This window comes from Typha angustifolia, chromosome 15 (assembly GCF_048772165.1).
Source record: "Typha angustifolia cultivar Huaian chromosome 15, ASM4877216v1, whole genome shotgun sequence".
Taxonomy (NCBI): Eukaryota; Viridiplantae; Streptophyta; class Magnoliopsida; order Poales; family Typhaceae; genus Typha; species Typha angustifolia.
The window spans coordinates 5,551,719-5,568,813 of record NC_133253.1 but is presented as its reverse complement, the minus strand read 5'-3'; the positions used below and the strand labels follow the sequence as shown (position 1 = coordinate 5,568,813).

General features: G+C 35.8%; 3 protein-coding genes across 4 annotated transcripts; 1 reads left to right on the top strand and 2 right to left on the bottom strand.

Annotated features, from left to right (window-relative positions):
- The first annotated feature begins 3,342 nt into the window (after positions 1–3,342).
- On the top strand, positions 3,343–10,428 carry LOC140778790 (protein GRAVITROPIC IN THE LIGHT 1-like). Of its 2 annotated transcripts, none has more exons than XR_012107244.1 (3): positions 3,343–3,458; positions 6,431–7,654; positions 9,898–10,428. XR_012107244.1 is itself a non-coding variant. In XM_073123657.1 (3 exons), the coding sequence occupies exons 2-3, from the start codon at positions 6,529–6,531 to the stop codon at positions 9,972–9,974; spliced, it is 879 nt and encodes a 292-aa protein (XP_072979758.1). In that variant the 5' UTR covers positions 3,343–3,458; positions 6,431–6,528; the 3' UTR covers positions 9,975–10,428. The 2 variants fall into 2 exon arrangements, 1 of the variants encoding a protein (XP_072979758.1); XM_073123657.1 differs by having other exon boundaries at positions 6,431–7,330.
- On the bottom strand, positions 3,974–4,705 carry LOC140778791 ((3S,6E)-nerolidol synthase 1, chloroplastic-like). Its single transcript, XM_073123659.1, has 2 exons — positions 4,456–4,705; positions 3,974–4,367 (listed from the first exon to the last, which is right to left on the bottom strand). The coding sequence occupies exons 1-2, from the start codon at positions 4,678–4,680 to the stop codon at positions 4,086–4,088; spliced, it is 507 nt and encodes a 168-aa protein (XP_072979760.1). The 5' UTR covers positions 4,681–4,705; the 3' UTR covers positions 3,974–4,085.
- A 655-nt stretch (positions 10,429–11,083) lies between the features above and the next one.
- LOC140778672 ((3S,6E)-nerolidol synthase 1-like) lies at positions 11,084–13,677 on the bottom strand. Its single transcript, XM_073123496.1, has 7 exons — positions 13,552–13,677; positions 13,202–13,466; positions 12,386–12,758; positions 12,052–12,270; positions 11,813–11,951; positions 11,472–11,720; positions 11,084–11,383 (listed from the first exon to the last, which is right to left on the bottom strand). Exons 1-7 carry the CDS (start codon positions 13,660–13,662, stop codon positions 11,102–11,104), a joined length of 1,638 nt encoding a protein of 545 aa, XP_072979597.1. The 5' UTR covers positions 13,663–13,677; the 3' UTR covers positions 11,084–11,101.
- Positions 13,678–17,095: the final 3,418 nt, after the last annotated feature.

Genomic DNA, 17,095 nt, shown 5'->3' with positions numbered 1-17,095 from the left:
AATATTTTTATTGTCTGTCTATCTATCTGTCTATTTTGTTTAATTATCTAAGGGTAAGGAGAATTTGAACGGTTCATATACGATATAATAGGAACATTGAAAACTTGAGGGTAAACCTAGTTCAATAGATGATTACTTATATATAAATTATAATTTCAGTTTAGTAAAATTACTACTTTTTTTATTAAAAAAAAATGGGTATCCACCTACATATATGCCAAAGCTGCCCCCATTTCGGATTCCTGTTCAGCTTTTTAGATTTGACAAAGCTGGGAGACCTTCTTGATGTACCAATCAAATTGTATGGAATTTATGTATGTTTTGATTAAATCTATTATAAAATAACTCACGCATAAATTATGCATAAAATTTTATCGTAGATAGACTGATGCTATAAAGTAATGCATGTTTTAAGATTTCTAATATAATTAACATGCTTATTCACAGTTTAATAACCAAATATAAATTTTTATATAAATTTATTTAAACTAATTATTATATTTTATAATTAAATAATAAATTAGGAATATAGATGAACGTAATTTATATTTAATTTTAGTAGGCAAAGCTCCGCCTATTTAAGAATACTTGGAGTGGAAAAATTGTTTGTATGGTATGCACATTTGAGCCACAAAGTTGTGAATTCACATTTGCCTCGCCCATCACATATCACATTTGTGTCTCAAGATTTGGAATTACAGTTGCAAACGTGTAACCTTTAATTAAGAATACTAGTGTGTATCACAAGCTTAATTTGACAATAAGCATCCTAACTATCACAATGAGGTACGTAAGTTTCTAATGAAACACGGGTTGCACCGTATGGATCACGTGTTAGTAGACATACTGATTTGTGGATATAATTGATTCAAAATTCTTATTCAAACCTTAGAAATGATTTTTTTTTTTTGACCTCATACTACAAGTTAAATTTGATAACAAACGTCCTAATTTTTAGCTTTCAACGTGTTTTCTACGTGTAATAATAGATGAACTGATTTGTGGATATAATCAATTCAATATCTTATTCAAATCTTAAAATCTTTCGAAGCCTCTTATCCTATGGTTCATCTTGATATAGAGAAAGTATTATGATATAAGAATATGATGTGTTTGCGTATCTAAACCAATAATTTTGATCAACTATATCTCCTTTTCTTTTAATTAAATTAGTTTTTCTTTTACATTATGAGTTTTATTATTATTATTATTATTATCTATCAATATTGTTATATCGAGAATCATTTACAATGTAGTACACATGGATGACGAGGAAGAGATATGATAAAAACTTATAACAATTTAAAATTATTAATAGTTATGGAAGTTAGTAGTTAAAATTATTAATATTTATGGAAGTCGATCGTGGGATGAGTTTTCAACCTCATCATCAGAAAAAATTTAATTAAATACTTACAAGTATGAATACAAAAAAAATCCAACATATATTGACAAAATGGTAGTAATTCATGTTAGATGAAATATATCATATTGATATGCGTTGCTATAGTAGATAGAATATCAATAAATTCATACACAAAGGTGATCATCTCTACTTTGCGCACTAAAATTATTAAGCTTTCGCGCTCTCACCTCTATCGTATTCTATGCATCGTGAATTAAAAAATCTACGAAACTATACTCAATTTGAATATATTGATTAGTTAGCGAATTATCTTATATATTAATAAAAAAACATGGATTTTAAAAACAAAATCTACCAGGAACACTTTATTATTCATTCTAAGAATGAACAATAAATTTAGATTATAGGATTCCAGTGAAATGATTAAAAGAGCACGTTATGTATAAATATTTTCGAATTAAAATTCTAGCCAAATTAATTTAACTGGGGCACCATTAACGTTCCACTTTTCTCCAAAAATGAAAAATAAATTTGGCAAAATTTCCACGAACTAGAACCAGAAGTCTCATCAACTTCTGGATTGAGTCCAGTAAATCCTTGTGATTAAATTAACGATGGCCGTTCTTAATTAGCCCGTTTAATTGAAAAGGATTCCCATATGCTAAGATGGGCTCACGATTTATTATTATTCGCATTTTACCGTATTGATATTTGTTATGTGATTTGTACATTTTACTTTTAATACTTAAGAAATATCTTGAATTAATTTTAATCTAACACTAATATTTTATTACTTGTAAAAATAGATAAACTAAAATATATAAAGTACCCTCTTATTTGACCTTAAAGTCTGATTATTTAATTTTATCTTAACCTTAAAAATTTACTCAAGGGTATTAAATTTATTTTGCATCTATATGATAACTATTCATAAAAAATAAAAAGTAAAAACTAACTTAGACGTATTTTTGAAGTATTAAAGGTAATAGTAGAGTGTTAATTGTGGGACCCGATAATAGATTCTTAGCAAAGTAGCTGTACTTAAATCCAATATATAATTCAGTCATGTTCGAACGCGAGCCAACACGATAGTAGATTTTCTGCAGGCATTCAAACGGCCCCAGCCGCGTTCAAACGCAGACCAACCCGAGAGTAGCTGTTTCTGTAGGCGTTCGAATGGCACCCTCCTGCGTCCGAACGCCCCTTGAGTTTTGCTGTATTGACATTGGGCGCGTTCTAACACACCCCCGAGAGCGTTCGAACGCGACACTGAAAATCCCCAAATCTAAATCTGACTATAAATACTAAAGTAGGTTTTTTAGGGTTGGTAGTTGGAAGAACATTAACGAAGGTTGAGCCACCACTGTATTGAGAGTGATTAGGATTACAAAACTCTTTGTAAACGAGAGATTTGTATAGTAAAGAAGATTGTTCCGCCCGTAGACGTAAGCACATCGTCGAACCACGTAAATCTTATCTCTCTCTCTATTGTCTCCATTGTTGCCATTGTTGGTGTTTGTTTACATTAGGAAGTTAATCCGTGATTAAAACTTACTTAGGGTTTTTTTTCTATCACTATTAACATCTCTTTGGAGTTTGTCCAAGCATTGCATTTGTCTTTCTTTCACTATTCTTATTTGGGCTACTTGAGGATGAAAGGTCTTGCTTCCGCTCTTCCTTCACCCAATTGGGTCTTTTGCGCAACAGATTAGAGTATTAAAATACTCATTATATCATACATAGAACTATGGAAGCTCTATTTTGCATGTGGTTGGCTCAGCAACTGTCTTAATCAGACAGCAAAGAATAATGACACCCTGTGTATTAATGCCTTTTTATGTACTTTTTCTTTTTGTTTTCTTTCTTGACACTTGAAGAGTAGTGCCATCTTTTGTTCTCCTCTTCCTTCGTTCATATCACCACCTTTTATTCTCACTCCTCACTCTCTCTTCTTTCACAACAAAACTTGGAACAGGGTTACCCACTGCTTTCAAGGTAAAATGGGTCCTTTTCATTTCCTTGTCATTTTTCCTGAGTGAAACTGAGCACTCTGTATTCTGAATGATTCTACACCCAACTCTCTTTGGATTTGGTATGGTTTTTCTAGCTCTCTGTTGCTTTGCAATTTGTGACTTCAAGTTTCACTTTGTGCGTGCTCATTCTAATATCTTTCAATGCCCTTCATTAGGATATATTTTCCTTTTTTCTTTATTTTGTTGTGTTTTGTCTGTATAATAGGACTTTTGCAATGTTTCAGTAAACCAATGTAATTGCTAACATTCATTCAGGCATTGAAACACAGAAAGGGTGGAAATCAATTTCATTTTTGACACCATTCAAAAGAGTTACCCGCAGCACCCTCCTTATTTTTTATTAGATGATGCACTTCCAATTTATGGAATGCAAATTCTTTTGCTTACTGAGCATTCTTTGTGGTGCTCATCTCTCTAAACTGTCTCTATACTTACTTTGGAGCTCGTTATTTGATGGCTGCCATCCGGATCCTCTGGATGATTTCATTTACCAATTGTGCGATTGCCTACGAAAGACCAACATAGAACTAGAAGTTTTATGGTCCCCAGGATGATTCCATATTATGCCCTGTGATACATAATTCTTACTGATACTTACGGATAGAACATTCATTGAAGTCGTTTGTTATAATGACCCAATTGAAAGATTTCATACAGCAACAGTATTGATTCTTTTTTTTATCTTCCTACTTTTTCCCAAAGAGCAACAACTTTATGTCCTCCAGCATTGGGAGCTTCTGCTGGTCATCATAACTGTATAGCGGTCTAACCATTCTTGCTGAATTCAAAGATGCTTGGATGAAATCTGGTGAGAATAATCTTGAAGAGAAGCATTCTTTGTTCAGTGCCTCCCACGTCTTAGAGATCAAATCCATGACATGCTCTCTTGCATCATCAACAGAACATTGAGGGTTCTCTTTCATGTAGCAATCTACGTATGAACCATCAAATCCTTCCTGGTTCTCATCCTGCCAAAACCAAAGGAAAACATTGTTAGTAGAAGATTATAATTGTTTCACAGTTCTTCTAAGGTATTATTTACTCATTTTTATCCACCTTGGCACTTCCTAGATCATCCCAAAGCCTTAAGATCGTTGCTGGGCAAGTAATTAGCCCTGGATCACTCTCAATAACCTCTACAGTCTCCTTTGTTATTCCCTGCCCTAGTAGGAAAAATATATGTACCAAACCTACATGCAATCCTGTGCTAATCACACCATTCTTTAAGTAAGTACTCGTCATCGGCACCTGCTTTGCTGTAAACCATCTTGCTTCTACCATGAAAGCATTGTATAATCTGGGAGACCACCTTGATGTGCCGACAACTTCTTGGTGTACCAACGACTTATTGATGTACCAATCAAATTTTATAGAATTGCTTTCACTATAAATAATTATTATGATAAAAATTATATGGTGCTTTGATAGCATAGTTCAATATCTTAGTTCGATTGATGGTTCAACTATGCGATTGATTTGGAGAAGCAATGATAGGGCAACTACTTGGAGCAATGTGTCGACGATATTTAGTTTAGAGTAATAGTTCTGTGACACACGATTGGGCAACTACTCGTTATGTATAAATATTTTCGAATTAAAATTCTAGCCAAATTAATTTAACTGGGGCACCATTAACGTTCCACTTTTCTCCAAAAATGAAAAATAAATTTGGCAAAATTTTCACGAACTAGAACCAGAAGTCTCATCAACTTCTGGATTGAGTCCAATAAATCCTTGTGATTAAATTAACGATGGCCGTTCTTAATTAGCCCGTTTAATTGAAAAGGATTCCCATATGCTAAGATGGGCTCACGATTTATTATTATTCGCATTTTACCGTATTGATATTTGTTATGTGATTTGTACATTTTACTTTTAATACTTAAGAAATATCTTGAATTAATTTTAATCTAACACTAATATTTTATTACTTGTAAAAATAGATAAACTAAAATATATAAAGTACCCTCTTATTTGACCTTAAAGTCTGATTATTTAATTTTATCTTAACCTTAAAAATTTACTCAAGGGTATTAAATTTATTTTGCATCTATATGATAACTATTCATAAAAAATAAAAAGTAAAAACTAACTTAGACGTATTTTTGAAGTATTAAAGGTAATAGTAGAGTGTTAATTGTGGGACCCGATAATAGATTCTTAGCAAAGTAGCTGTACTTAAATCCAATATATAATTATATGTACACAAGAAACATATAAGATTATGTTAAAAATTAGCTCAAATTCAGTTTCAGCAAAAATTCAACATGTATCAGCATTTCTGTACTGCACGTTTGAACGGGCCTTGGGGGCGTTTGAACGCAGGCTCTAGATAGAGAGCAGTCTGTGATGCAGGCGTTCGAACGGCCCCAGTCACGTTCGAACGGCCCCAGTCATGTTTAATGCCCTTCATTAGGATATATTTTCCTTTTTTCTTTATTTTGTTGTGTTTTGTCGGTATAATAGGACTTTTGCAATGTTTCAGTAAACCAATGTAATTGCTAACATTCATTCAGGCATTAAAACACAGAAAGGGTGGAAATCAATTTCATTTTTGACACCATTCAAAAGAGGCACCCGCAGCACCCTCCTTATTTTTTATTAGATGATGCACTTCCAATTTATGGAATGCAAATTCTTTTGCTTACTGAGCATTCTTTGTGGTGCTCATCTCTCTAAACTGTCTCTATACTTACTTTGGAGCTCGTTATTTGATGGCTGCCATCCGGATCCTCTGGATGATTTCATTTACCAATTGTGCGATTGCCTACGAAAGACCAACATAGAACTAGAAGTTTTATGGTCCCCAGGATGATTCCATATTATGCGCTGTGATACATAATTCTTATTACGGATAGAACATTCATTGAAGTCGTTTGTTTGGAAAATTTTCTTGAAATCTAATTCATTATGCATAATACTACAATGGTCCTCAAATGAACAATTGCCTCATGCTGTGTGTTACTACTTAGTTGAACTCTCTTTAGATGTATCTGGATGGTGATATAATGCCTACTATAACACATTGCAGGTTAATCTTGATAATTGTTTTGTTGGAGAAAGGCTTTTCTAAGCTCGATATCAAAATGTTATGATTACGGTTACCTGAAGGTACTCTTCGCTCAACCTATGGAAGAGACTATTAGCCAGCCCAAGGATTCCAAGGAGGTGTTGATATCAAAGGTTTTCAATAACATCTCCAGTCTGAAAGCAGCTTACATCCAGCTCCAGGAAGCTCACACTCCTTATGATCCACAAAAGATCCAAGCTGCTGATAAACTTGTTATCAAGGAGCTTGTCAAGCTCTCTGAGCTCAAGCACTCCAGAGACAACAGCCCCAAATCCTGTTGCCTCTCACCGAGAGATTTGTGTCTACTTACGGAGATCCAAGAGCAGCAGAACTTACTGAGGACTTATGAGGTCATGGTGAAGAAGTACCAGTCTCAGATTCAGACTAGAGAATCTGAGATCCTCCAACTGCAGAAACAAGTACAGGACTCGAGTCTGAAGAAATCAAAGCTTGAAAAGAAACTTAGGCAAAGGGGTCTGATGTCAAGAGAGCCAGATGTCTTGTGTGGAGGAAACACCTTCTCCCTCAAATTAATCTCAGATCTTTTCCCTCCCACTGCAGATAATGTGAACCAATCCATCCATGACTTCTCAAAGCTGCTGATTAAAATGATGAAAGCAGCAGGATGGGATCTTGATGCCGCGGCAAATTCTATTAGCCCTGGAGCTGTTTATGCCACCAGGGTCATAAGCACTATGCATTTGAGTCTTATGTCTGTCAGAGAATGCTTCTCCAAGGAAAGAGGAAATATTAAAATTCCTAATAAGAGCTTCTTCCATGAGTTTGTCGCTATGAGAGCAATGGAACCATTAGATGTATTGAGCCGAAATTCTGATTCGGATTTTGGAAAGTTCTGCAAGAGTAAGTACTTGTTTCTTATTCATCCAGAGATGGTGTAACACCCCAAATTAAAAAAAAAAAATCTCTCTGACTGACGCACGCACCGAGCCCCTGACACTCTGCCACTCTGCCCCCCGTCCCCTCTTCTCCTTCTTCTTCCCCTTCCCTTGCCGTGCACACCACCTTCCCCATCTCCCTTATCTCCTTCCCCTCACCGCAGCCATCCCAAAGCCCCCTTCATTCTCTTCTCCACCTCACTACCCCTCTCCCTCTTCTCTCTCTGCCAACGTCGGTGCCGACGAAGCCCAGATCGAGAGCCATCGAGCTTGCGGACCAACCCCCCTGGTAAGCTCTCCTAACCCTGTCATTAATTTCAGTAGTGTAACCCCCCTCCCTCGCCGTCGTCGGAGTCCACGACGGCCAATGACCTCGTGTCTAGCCGTCGATCCGAGAAGCTCTGGTGGAGGGAGAGAAGCCCTCTCTGGGCTTCGAGCCCTCATTGAGGAGAGGAGGTACGGCCATGGAGCGCGACCCGTCGCCGTCGGCCCTCCTCCTCCCCTCTTTCTTTTCCTTTCCCCTCTTTCCTTTCCTTTCCCCTCTTTCCTTTTTTATTTCCCCCCTACTTACCCGATGGCCTTGTGCCGCGCCGCCGGCCTCGTGTTGCGTCGCCCACAGCCCCGCAACCCCGTGGACCTCCTCTCTCTCCTTCCCTCGGGATGAGATGGTGTGGAAGGGTGGGGGGTTAAACAAGACCCCACCCATTCCCTATTAATGGGCTGTACTTGTCTACAACCCACTAAGCTGGTTTTCGTAGGCTGCAGACCGCAGCCCACCAACTCGTTTTTGTTGTGGGCTGCAGACTACAGCCCACCAACTCGATTGTGGTGGGCTGCGGTTGGACTGCAGCCCACAGCAAGCCTTGGTGGGCTGTGGCTGGACCCCCCAGCCCACCTCTTGCAACCTTGTGGGCTGCAGTCCAACTGCAGTCCACAGCAAGCCTTGGTGGGTTGTGGTTGGACCCCCCAGCCCACCTCTTGCAACCTTGTGGGCTGCAGTCCAACTGCAGCCCACCAAGGCCCTCTTACCTATTGGGTTGGATTTTAGCTTAACCCAATACCTCTAGCCTAGCCGTCATTTGGACCCTATAACCCTGTTTATCTTTTTTCACATATGCATAAACATAAATTCTCTAATAAAGATAATTAATTCTAGAATAATGTAGTTACAGTCATTATACCTGTCATGACACTATAGGAAGTGTCGATATTAATATATGCATTTAGTATACTATGTTATATCTTTACATATGCAGTTATTGATAATTTGTTCATCATGATATTATGAGAATGTTAATGTAGCATAAACGATGATGCGCTACATGTATCCTGTATGATATACCGTTACATATATGTTTATCTATTGTGAATATAGAATGTAACGATCATGATGACTATGACATGCTTTATACACTCATATACACTGCATCACTTCCATCTATCATTAGTAGTCGGATTCTAACTAGACAGTACCCTTACTCACTCAGCCTAGGATTAAGGGTAGAATGTATTTTATATGACTATACTATTAACTGCCTACACCTGAGGTTGGGAGCCTGTGTAGCATTCAGGTAGTTATATTGCATAGTCAAGACTAGATTATGATGATAAAGAACATGATTGTGAGGCGGGGATATAACTCTAGCGATACCCGACGACGCAGGGTTAGGGCATCTGTTGATGAGCCGACGGCTCCCGATTCTCCCGCTGAGGGCGGTAATGATTTAGAGAGAGAGATATGGGCTTACAATCGGGGTCCTTAGTCTGATGGCCACAGACAACCGGTCACTTGTAGTGTCGCCATACACGTGTAGGTGGCATTACCGCTAGATGTGTATATATCCCCCTCGATGTATGAGATGATGGATGATTATGTGATGGATGATTGTTTCTTGAGAGTATTTACCTTGTGTGGTGAATAGTTCGGTGAGCGATGATAAGTATGATTAATGCTTTGGTAGGCATAAGATGACTGAACGACACTGTTATTGCTATGTAAACACTATGATTGAGATGTGTACGAATAAGAGATTGTATCAAGTCTTATATCTGTAGACTTATCTTGATACGTTAGGAACTAGCATGTTCCAGGATAGTGACTGATAACCTTTATCGATTGCATTGATTTAGTAACTCATGTTAAGCCATCTCAATAAGCATATTGTTATTGCTAGCAAATATAGGCATACAATGTATATACACATGCGATTTTACTATTTTAGATGGTTTGGATCCTACTCGCTGGGCTGTAAGCTCACCACTTCTTGGTGACATTATTTTAGAGCTAGGGGACGCAGGTGCGGGTAGCGAGGAATAGCTGCCTATCTTTTTTTTAGTATGTCTATTAGTTGTATTAAGCCCATGCGATGGCGTTATGATTAATGATGTATTTTGGACTTTAGCATTGTATTTTCGATGTATATTTGAAAGGCTTGTTGTGGCCTGTGGAACTTATATCCGGACTCTTATGGTTGAGTTTAATTATGGTGAATTTGTGTTGTTGTGTGTCTTATGAAATCCTTGTACTAACAGGTCATGTGATGCACCACATGGGGAGATTTATCCATGCGGTTTATACGTGTATTTGGAGGTTTGGATATTTCAGATGAAGAGTTCGTTCTTTGAGAACCTGGATCAAATGAAGCATGTGATAAGTGGTGGCCATCCGATGACACCATTCTACATTGCCTTTCTGAATTTAGCAAGTCAATCTGGGGAGCGATTTCGCACGAATTTATATGGAAAGCGTCGTGAAAGACATCATTTTAGGTGAGGGAGAAATGAGGCCTAAGGTTGAGCTCATGGTTATGCCAGGCTTTATCGTTGGAGAGAATATTATAAAGTCGCTGGTGTACTTCTCACCTGCGAAGCATGCCAAATAATTCCAGAGGTTGACACTATACCATAGATGCTGCACAAAAATCTGATAATTTTCCCTGAAATTGTTCATAAAGATACTACTTCCATCTGTAAAGGTTAGGAAGAATTACTCAGAATGAGAGAAATATATGTACTTATGTTTCCTGAAAGTCGGTACGTTCTTCCAGGTATTTTCATATGAACTTGTTACTGGCTGGATAAAAGAAGTTAATTCATGTTCTTTCGGCATACATCATCATAAATCTAGTATTACATTAAGGTAATTGGATATGCTAAGATGCTGCCAAATGAATTAATTCAAAGTGTAAGCAACATAAGCTACTGTGGTAATTGTTTCATATGCATTCTTCGGTTTATTAGAAAACGAGGAGTACTAGCTTTCTAGCGGAAAAGTGAAGTAAATCCTCTCTTATTCTTTAAAAATCTAGATACTTAACATATTGATCTCCTTCAAATTGTGCATATTCCTTTTCTAAACAAAAGAGAGTGATTTCTTTAACAATACACAGGATATCAATTGTGTTATGTCCTAACTTTTCAGCATTTCAGAGTTGCAGTCTTCAAAAATAGTAGACACAAATTCACTAATCATTATAGACAGGGACATGGCATAGTTGTAATTACAACTTCACTTAGATTTAACTTGATTCATTAATCATTATAGACCGGGGCTTTTGCAATTAAAAGTTTAAAACTATACTCACCTTGTTATCACGAAATGAAATGCACATAATTTACGTTGGACTATTAAAAACTGAGTATATTTATAATTTTAATATTTAAAATAGACTTTGTTATAATGACCCAATTGAAAGATTTCATACAGCAACAGTATTGATTCTTTTTTTTTATCTTCCTACTTTTTCCCAAAGAGCAACAACTTTATGTCCTCCAGCATTGGGAGCTTCTGCTGGTCATCATAACTGTATAGCGGTCTAACCATTCTTGCTGAATTCAAAGATGCTTGGATGAAATCTGGTGAGAATAATCTTGAAGAGAAGCATTCTTTGTTCAGTGCCTCCCACGTCTTAGAGATCAAATCCATGACATGCTCTCTTGCATCATCAACAGAACATTGAGGGTTCTCTTTCATGTAGCAATCTACGTATGAACCATCAAATCCTTCCTGGTTCTCATCCTGCCAAAACCAAAGGAAAACATTGTTAGTAGAAGATTATAATTGTTTCACAGTTCTTCTAAGGTATTATTTACTCATTTTTATCCACCTTGGCACTTCCTAGATCATTCCAAAGCCTTAAGATCGTTGCTGGGCAAGTAATTAGCCCTGGATCACTCTCAATAACCTCTACAGTCTCCTTTGTTATTCCCTGCCCTAGTAGGAAAAATATATGTACCAAACCTACATGCAATCCTATGCTAATCACACCATTCTTTAAGTAAGTACTCGTCATCGGCACCTGCTTTGCTGTAAACCATCTTGCTTCTACCATGAAAGCATTGCATAATTTTGCCCACTGCGAATTTAACCAGACGAGTTAATTGCATATTAGACCTTAATTAAGAGAGTATGTATACAGTTCAAAAGAGTTCAGCTGTGGAACTGTACCGATTTCTTCAAGGAATTGATAGGATTCCATCCATGTACTTGGCTGATCCTATCTGCAATCTGATTTGTGACATCATATAAAGCCTTGTAGCATGCTTTCATATAGTGTGGAAGTGAAATAATATCTGGGTGCTCCCATCTGTGCAAGAAAATTACGTACAATTGGGTTATGATCACTAATTTTACCTTTCCAGTAATTAGCTTAAGGAGTTTATACATAATTGCGCCATTCCCCTTACTTGGTGATAGCCTCTGTGAAGAGTGAGAGCTCATCTAATGAACCCATGACATCATAAATGTCATCAATAAGATATATGAATGCTATTGCTTTGGCGAGTTGTATTCTGTACTCGGAGAACTGGGGATCAGGAAGGAGAATCGTGGAAAGCAAATACCATTTTTGCAATTGGTCTCGAGCTAATGGCAGCTCTTCTGCTAGCCTTGAGTTCTTCCACCAACTGTCAAAGAGTGTTAAGAGTGAGAGTGGGTTATTCCAATTAGTAGAGCTATATACATATGTATATATATATATATGTTTGCATATCAGTTCACCATTAGAAGAATGAAAGTTACCTAGCAATTTGTTCGAGTTCCTTTTGATGCAATAGTTGATTCAGATTGAAATCCATCACTGCTAGCTCTTCCATGGCACTACTGTTCCTTCCAAAACATCCCTGCCGATAGCTGAGGTGGTAGCAAGCTTTGTACTGCTGCAGGCTCCTATGATAAGGATGGTCCAGAGTATGTGTCACCAGTGCAGCAAGATTAGGTTCCAGATTACTGATGGAAGACTTGAGGTGCTTGGCAGCGAATTCATTAGCCTTGTAAAGCACATCCTCCCCCTTGTTTAAATACGACGCATCGTGTAAGCTTAAAATTCCTCTAATATCTTGGCTGAGAGACGGATTGAATTCACCTCTGCCGTCTGTAAACCTATCAAATATGTCTGCATAGAAATATGTTTTAATTAGTTTAATGAATCCATACAACTCAAATATAGAAACTGAGGTTGAGTAATTAATACTCGTTAATTTTGGATTTGAAATTTTTAAAAAATCGTTTATAAAAGTAAAAAGAGGAGAAAATCTTTTACACATGAATTTCATAATAAAAGAAACTTTATTATCAATTTGGATTACATCTCCTCTGCTCTCTTTTCTTATCTCCAATTTTAAAATGAGTTCAAGCTAATTTATCGAGCCATGCCGCCTTCCGATCAAAAGCGGAATCGAATTTGAATTAGGAACACTTCTCAGGGCAGATTCTTAATTCATTTAATTTTATATTAGTAGATTAAATATTTATTAATGTTATTAGATTGAGTATTATAATTATTTAATTATTAGTTTAATTAATATTTTATTTTCCTAGTAATACTACTAAGCTCACCAGAGGACACATCGTATCCAGCTTCTCTGAGCAATCTGAAGGCAAGAGTGACCTGAAACAAGTCCCTACTATGGCCCATGTAAGTTTCACCATGCCTGACGTAGAAGGAGTCAATGATGCTGGTGATTTCTTGGCGAAAGATGTAATCAATGCCAAGCATTTTGAGGGAATCAATGGTCATCAAGGCCTCCTCTTCACTGTTTGCATGAGTTAGTGTACGTCTCACTTTAGTCAAGTACTCGATGTACTTGCTGTTTGTCAAATCCTACAAAACATCAGGTTTTGAAAGCTGACATAATTAGATATAGACATATAATATATATAGCTACAAACACAATCAACTAATGTACGTGAGAACAAATGATAGATAACAAGAGGAATACACTCGCCTGTTCCTGCTCGTCGATGTGGAGCAGGAGAGTTGCGAGTGGTCGAACGCCAGAAGCCTCCTTTAGATTCATGGTGGCGGTTGTCTTTAAGTTGTTGGCCAAAGGAGTTGCAGTTGTAGGCCTTCAGAGGCTGGGATAGCCGGAGGATATCACCGGGTTGTTAGCCATTTGTGAGTTTATTTGTCTGGTCAAAAAGCTCAATATAAAAAAGAAGGTAACCTCTCCATTTATAGGATTCAGTCTTCCTTGTTAGTCGTTAGTTGTTACTCATTACCCAAGGAATCTTTTTTTCATCTTTCATTCAATTTTTTTATTTTTTTATTTCGTCCTTTTGTGAATCACACATGTTCCACGTTTTACGCTGTAGAAGCTCTCAGTACTCAAATTTTTAATTGGTTAGATAATTTTCTTCTTTCGGATTTTTTTTTTCTTTTAGAAATATTTTTAATGTGTATCTATCTATCTATCTATCTATCTATTTTGTTTAATTATCTAAGGGTAAGAAGAATTTGAAAGGGTCATATACTATATAATAGGAACATTGAAAACTTGAGTGTTAAACCTAGTTCAATAGATGATTACTTATTTATAAATTATAATTTCAGTTTAGTAAAAATACTATTTTTTTAATTAAAAAAAAAATTGGGTATCCATCTACATATATGCCAAAGCTGCCCCTATTTCGGACTCCTGTTCAGCTTCTTAGATTTGGCAAAGCTGGGAGACCTTCTTGATGTACCAATCAAATTTTATAGAATTTATGTATGTTTTGATTAAATCTTGTATAAAATAACTTACGTGATAAATTATGCATAAAATTTTATCGTAGACACAGGAGGATGCTATAAAGTAAGGCATGTTTTAATATTTCTAATACAATTAACACGCTTATTCACAGTTTAATAACCAAACATAAATTTTTATATAAATTCATTTAAACTAATTATTATATTTTATAATTAAATAACAAATTAGGAATATAGATGCAAGTAATTTATATTTAATTTTAGTAGGCAAAGCTCAGCCTATTTAAGATTATATATTTGGAGTGGGAAAATTGTCTGTATAGTATGCACATTTAAGTCATAAGGTTGTGAATTCACATTTGCCTTGCCCATCACATATTCATATTTGTGTCTCATGATTTAGAATTAGGGTTGCAAACGTGCAACCTTTAATTAAGAATACTAGTGCGCATCACAAGCTTAATTTGACAATAAGCATCTTAATTATCACAATGAGGTACGTAAGTTTCTAATGAAACACGGGTTGCACCGTATGGATCACGTGTTAGTAGACATACTGATTTGTGGATATAATTGATTCAAAATTCTTGTTCAAACCCTAGGAATGATTTTTTTTTTTTTTTGACCTCATCCTACAAGTTAAATTTGATAACAAACATCCTAATTTTTTATAATCAACGTGTTTTCTACTTATAATAATAGATGAACTGATTTGTGGATATAATCAATTCAATATCTTATTCAAATCTTAGAATCTTTCGAAGCTTCTGGTCCTATGGCTCATCTTGATATAAAGAAAGTATTATAATATAAGAATATGATGTGTCTGTGTATCTAAACCAATAATTTTGGTCAACTATATCTCCTTTTCTTTTAATTAAATTAGTTTTTTTTTTTGCATCATGAGTTTTATTATTATTATTATCTATCAATATTGTTATATCGAGAATCATTTACAATATAGTACACATGGATGACGAGGAAGAGATATGATAAAAACTTATAACAATTTAAAATTATTAATAGTTATGGAAGTTAGTAGTTAAAATTATTAATATTTATGGAAGTCGATCGTGGGATGAGTTTTCAACCTCAACACCAGAAAAAATTTAATTAAATACTTACAAGTATGAGTACAAAAAAAATCCAACATATATCGACAAAATGGTAGTAATTCATGTTAGATGAAATATATCATATTGATATGCGTTGCTATAATAGATAGAATATCAATAAATTCTTTACACAAAGGTGATCATTTCTACTCTGCGCACTAAAATTAGTAAGCTTTCGCGCTCTCACCTCTATCGTATTCTATGCATCGTGAATTAAAAAATCTACGAAATTATACTCAATTTGAATATATTGATTAGTTAGCGAATTATCTTATATATTAATAAAAAAACATGGATTTTAAAATTACAAATCTACCACGAACACTTTATTATTCATTCTAAGAATGAACAATAAATTTAGATTATAGGATTTTAGTGAAATGATTAAAAGAGCTCGTTATGTATAAATATTTTCAAATTAAAATTCTAGCCAAATTAATTTAACTGGGGCACCATTAATATTCCACTTTTCTCCAAAAATAAAAAATAAATTTGGCAAAATTTCTAAGAACTAGAACCAGAAGTCTCATCAACTTCTGGATTGAGTCCAGTAAATCCTTGTGATTAAATTAACGATGGCCGTTCTTAATTAGCCCGTTTAATTGAAAAGGATTCCCATACCATGCTGGCTCACGATTTATTATTATTCGCATTTTACCGTATTGATATTTGTTATGTGATTTGTACATTTTACTTTTAATACTTAAGAAATATCTTGAATTAATTTTAATCTAACACTAATATTTTATTACTTGTAAAATAGATAAACTAAAATATATAAAGTACCCTCTTATTTGACCTTAAAGTCTGATTATTTAATTTTATCTTAACCTTAAAAATTTACTCAAGGGTATTAAATTTATTTTGCATCTATATGATAACTATTCATAAAAAATAAAAAGTAAAAACTAACTTAGACGTATTTTTGAAGTATTAAATGTAATAGTAGAGTGTTAATTGTGGGACCCGAAAATAGATTTTTAGCAAAGTAGCTGTACTTAAATCCAATATATAATTATATGTACACAAGAAACATATAAGATTATGTTAAAAATTGGCTAAAATTCAGTTTCAGCAAAAATTCAGCATGTATCAGCATTTCTGTACAGCGCGTTCGAACGGGCCCTGGGGGCGTTTGAACGTAGGCTCTAGATAGAGAGCAGTCTGTGATGCAGACGTTCGAACGGCCCCAGCCGCGTTCGAACGCGAGCCAACTCGATAGTAGATTTTCTACAGGCGTTCGAACGGCCCCAGCCACGTTCGAACGCAGACCAACCCGAGAGCAACTGTTTTTGCAGGCGTTCGAATGGCACCCTCCTGCGTCCGAACGCCCCTTGAGTTCTGCTGTATTGACATTGGGCGCATTCTAACACGCCCCCGAGAGCAATCGAACGCGACACTGAAAATCCCCAAATCTAAACCTGACTATAAATACTAAAGTAGGTTTTTTAGGGTTGGTAGTTGGAAGAACATTAACGAAGGTTGAGCCACCATTGTATTGAGAGTGATTAGAGTTACAAAACTCTTTGTAAATGAGAGATTTGCATAGTAAAGAAAATTGCTCCGCCCATAGACATAGGCATATCGCCGAATCACGTAAATCTTGTCTCTCTCTCTCTCTATTCTCTCTATTGTCTCCATTCT

Excerpts from the sequence above, each read along its gene's own strand:
- LOC140778790 (XM_073123657.1), top strand. The coding sequence starts at position 6,529 with ATGGAAGAGACTATTAGCCAGCCCAAGGATTCCAAGGAGGTGTTGATA. Across the intron at positions 7,331-9,897 it reads TTTTGGAAAGTTCTGCAAGA|GTCATGTGATGCACCACATG; the intron begins GTAAGTACTTGT and ends TTGTACTAACAG.
- LOC140778791 (XM_073123659.1), bottom strand. The coding sequence starts at position 4,680 with ATGGTAGAAGCAAGATGGTTTACAGCAAAGCAGGTGCCGATGACGAGT. Across the intron at positions 4,368-4,455 it reads ATGATCTAGGAAGTGCCAAG|GATGAGAACCAGGAAGGATT; the intron begins GTGGATAAAAAT and ends TGGTTTTGGCAG.
- LOC140778672 (XM_073123496.1), bottom strand. The coding sequence starts at position 13,662 with ATGAATCTAAAGGAGGCTTCTGGCGTTCGACCACTCGCAACTCTCCTG. Across the intron at positions 12,271-12,385 it reads GAACTCGAACAAATTGCTAG|TTGGTGGAAGAACTCAAGGC; the intron begins GTAACTTTCATT and ends ACTCTTTGACAG. Across the intron at positions 11,721-11,812 it reads TCAATTCCTTGAAGAAATCG|TGGGCAAAATTATGCAATGC; the intron begins GTACAGTTCCAC and ends TTAAATTCGCAG.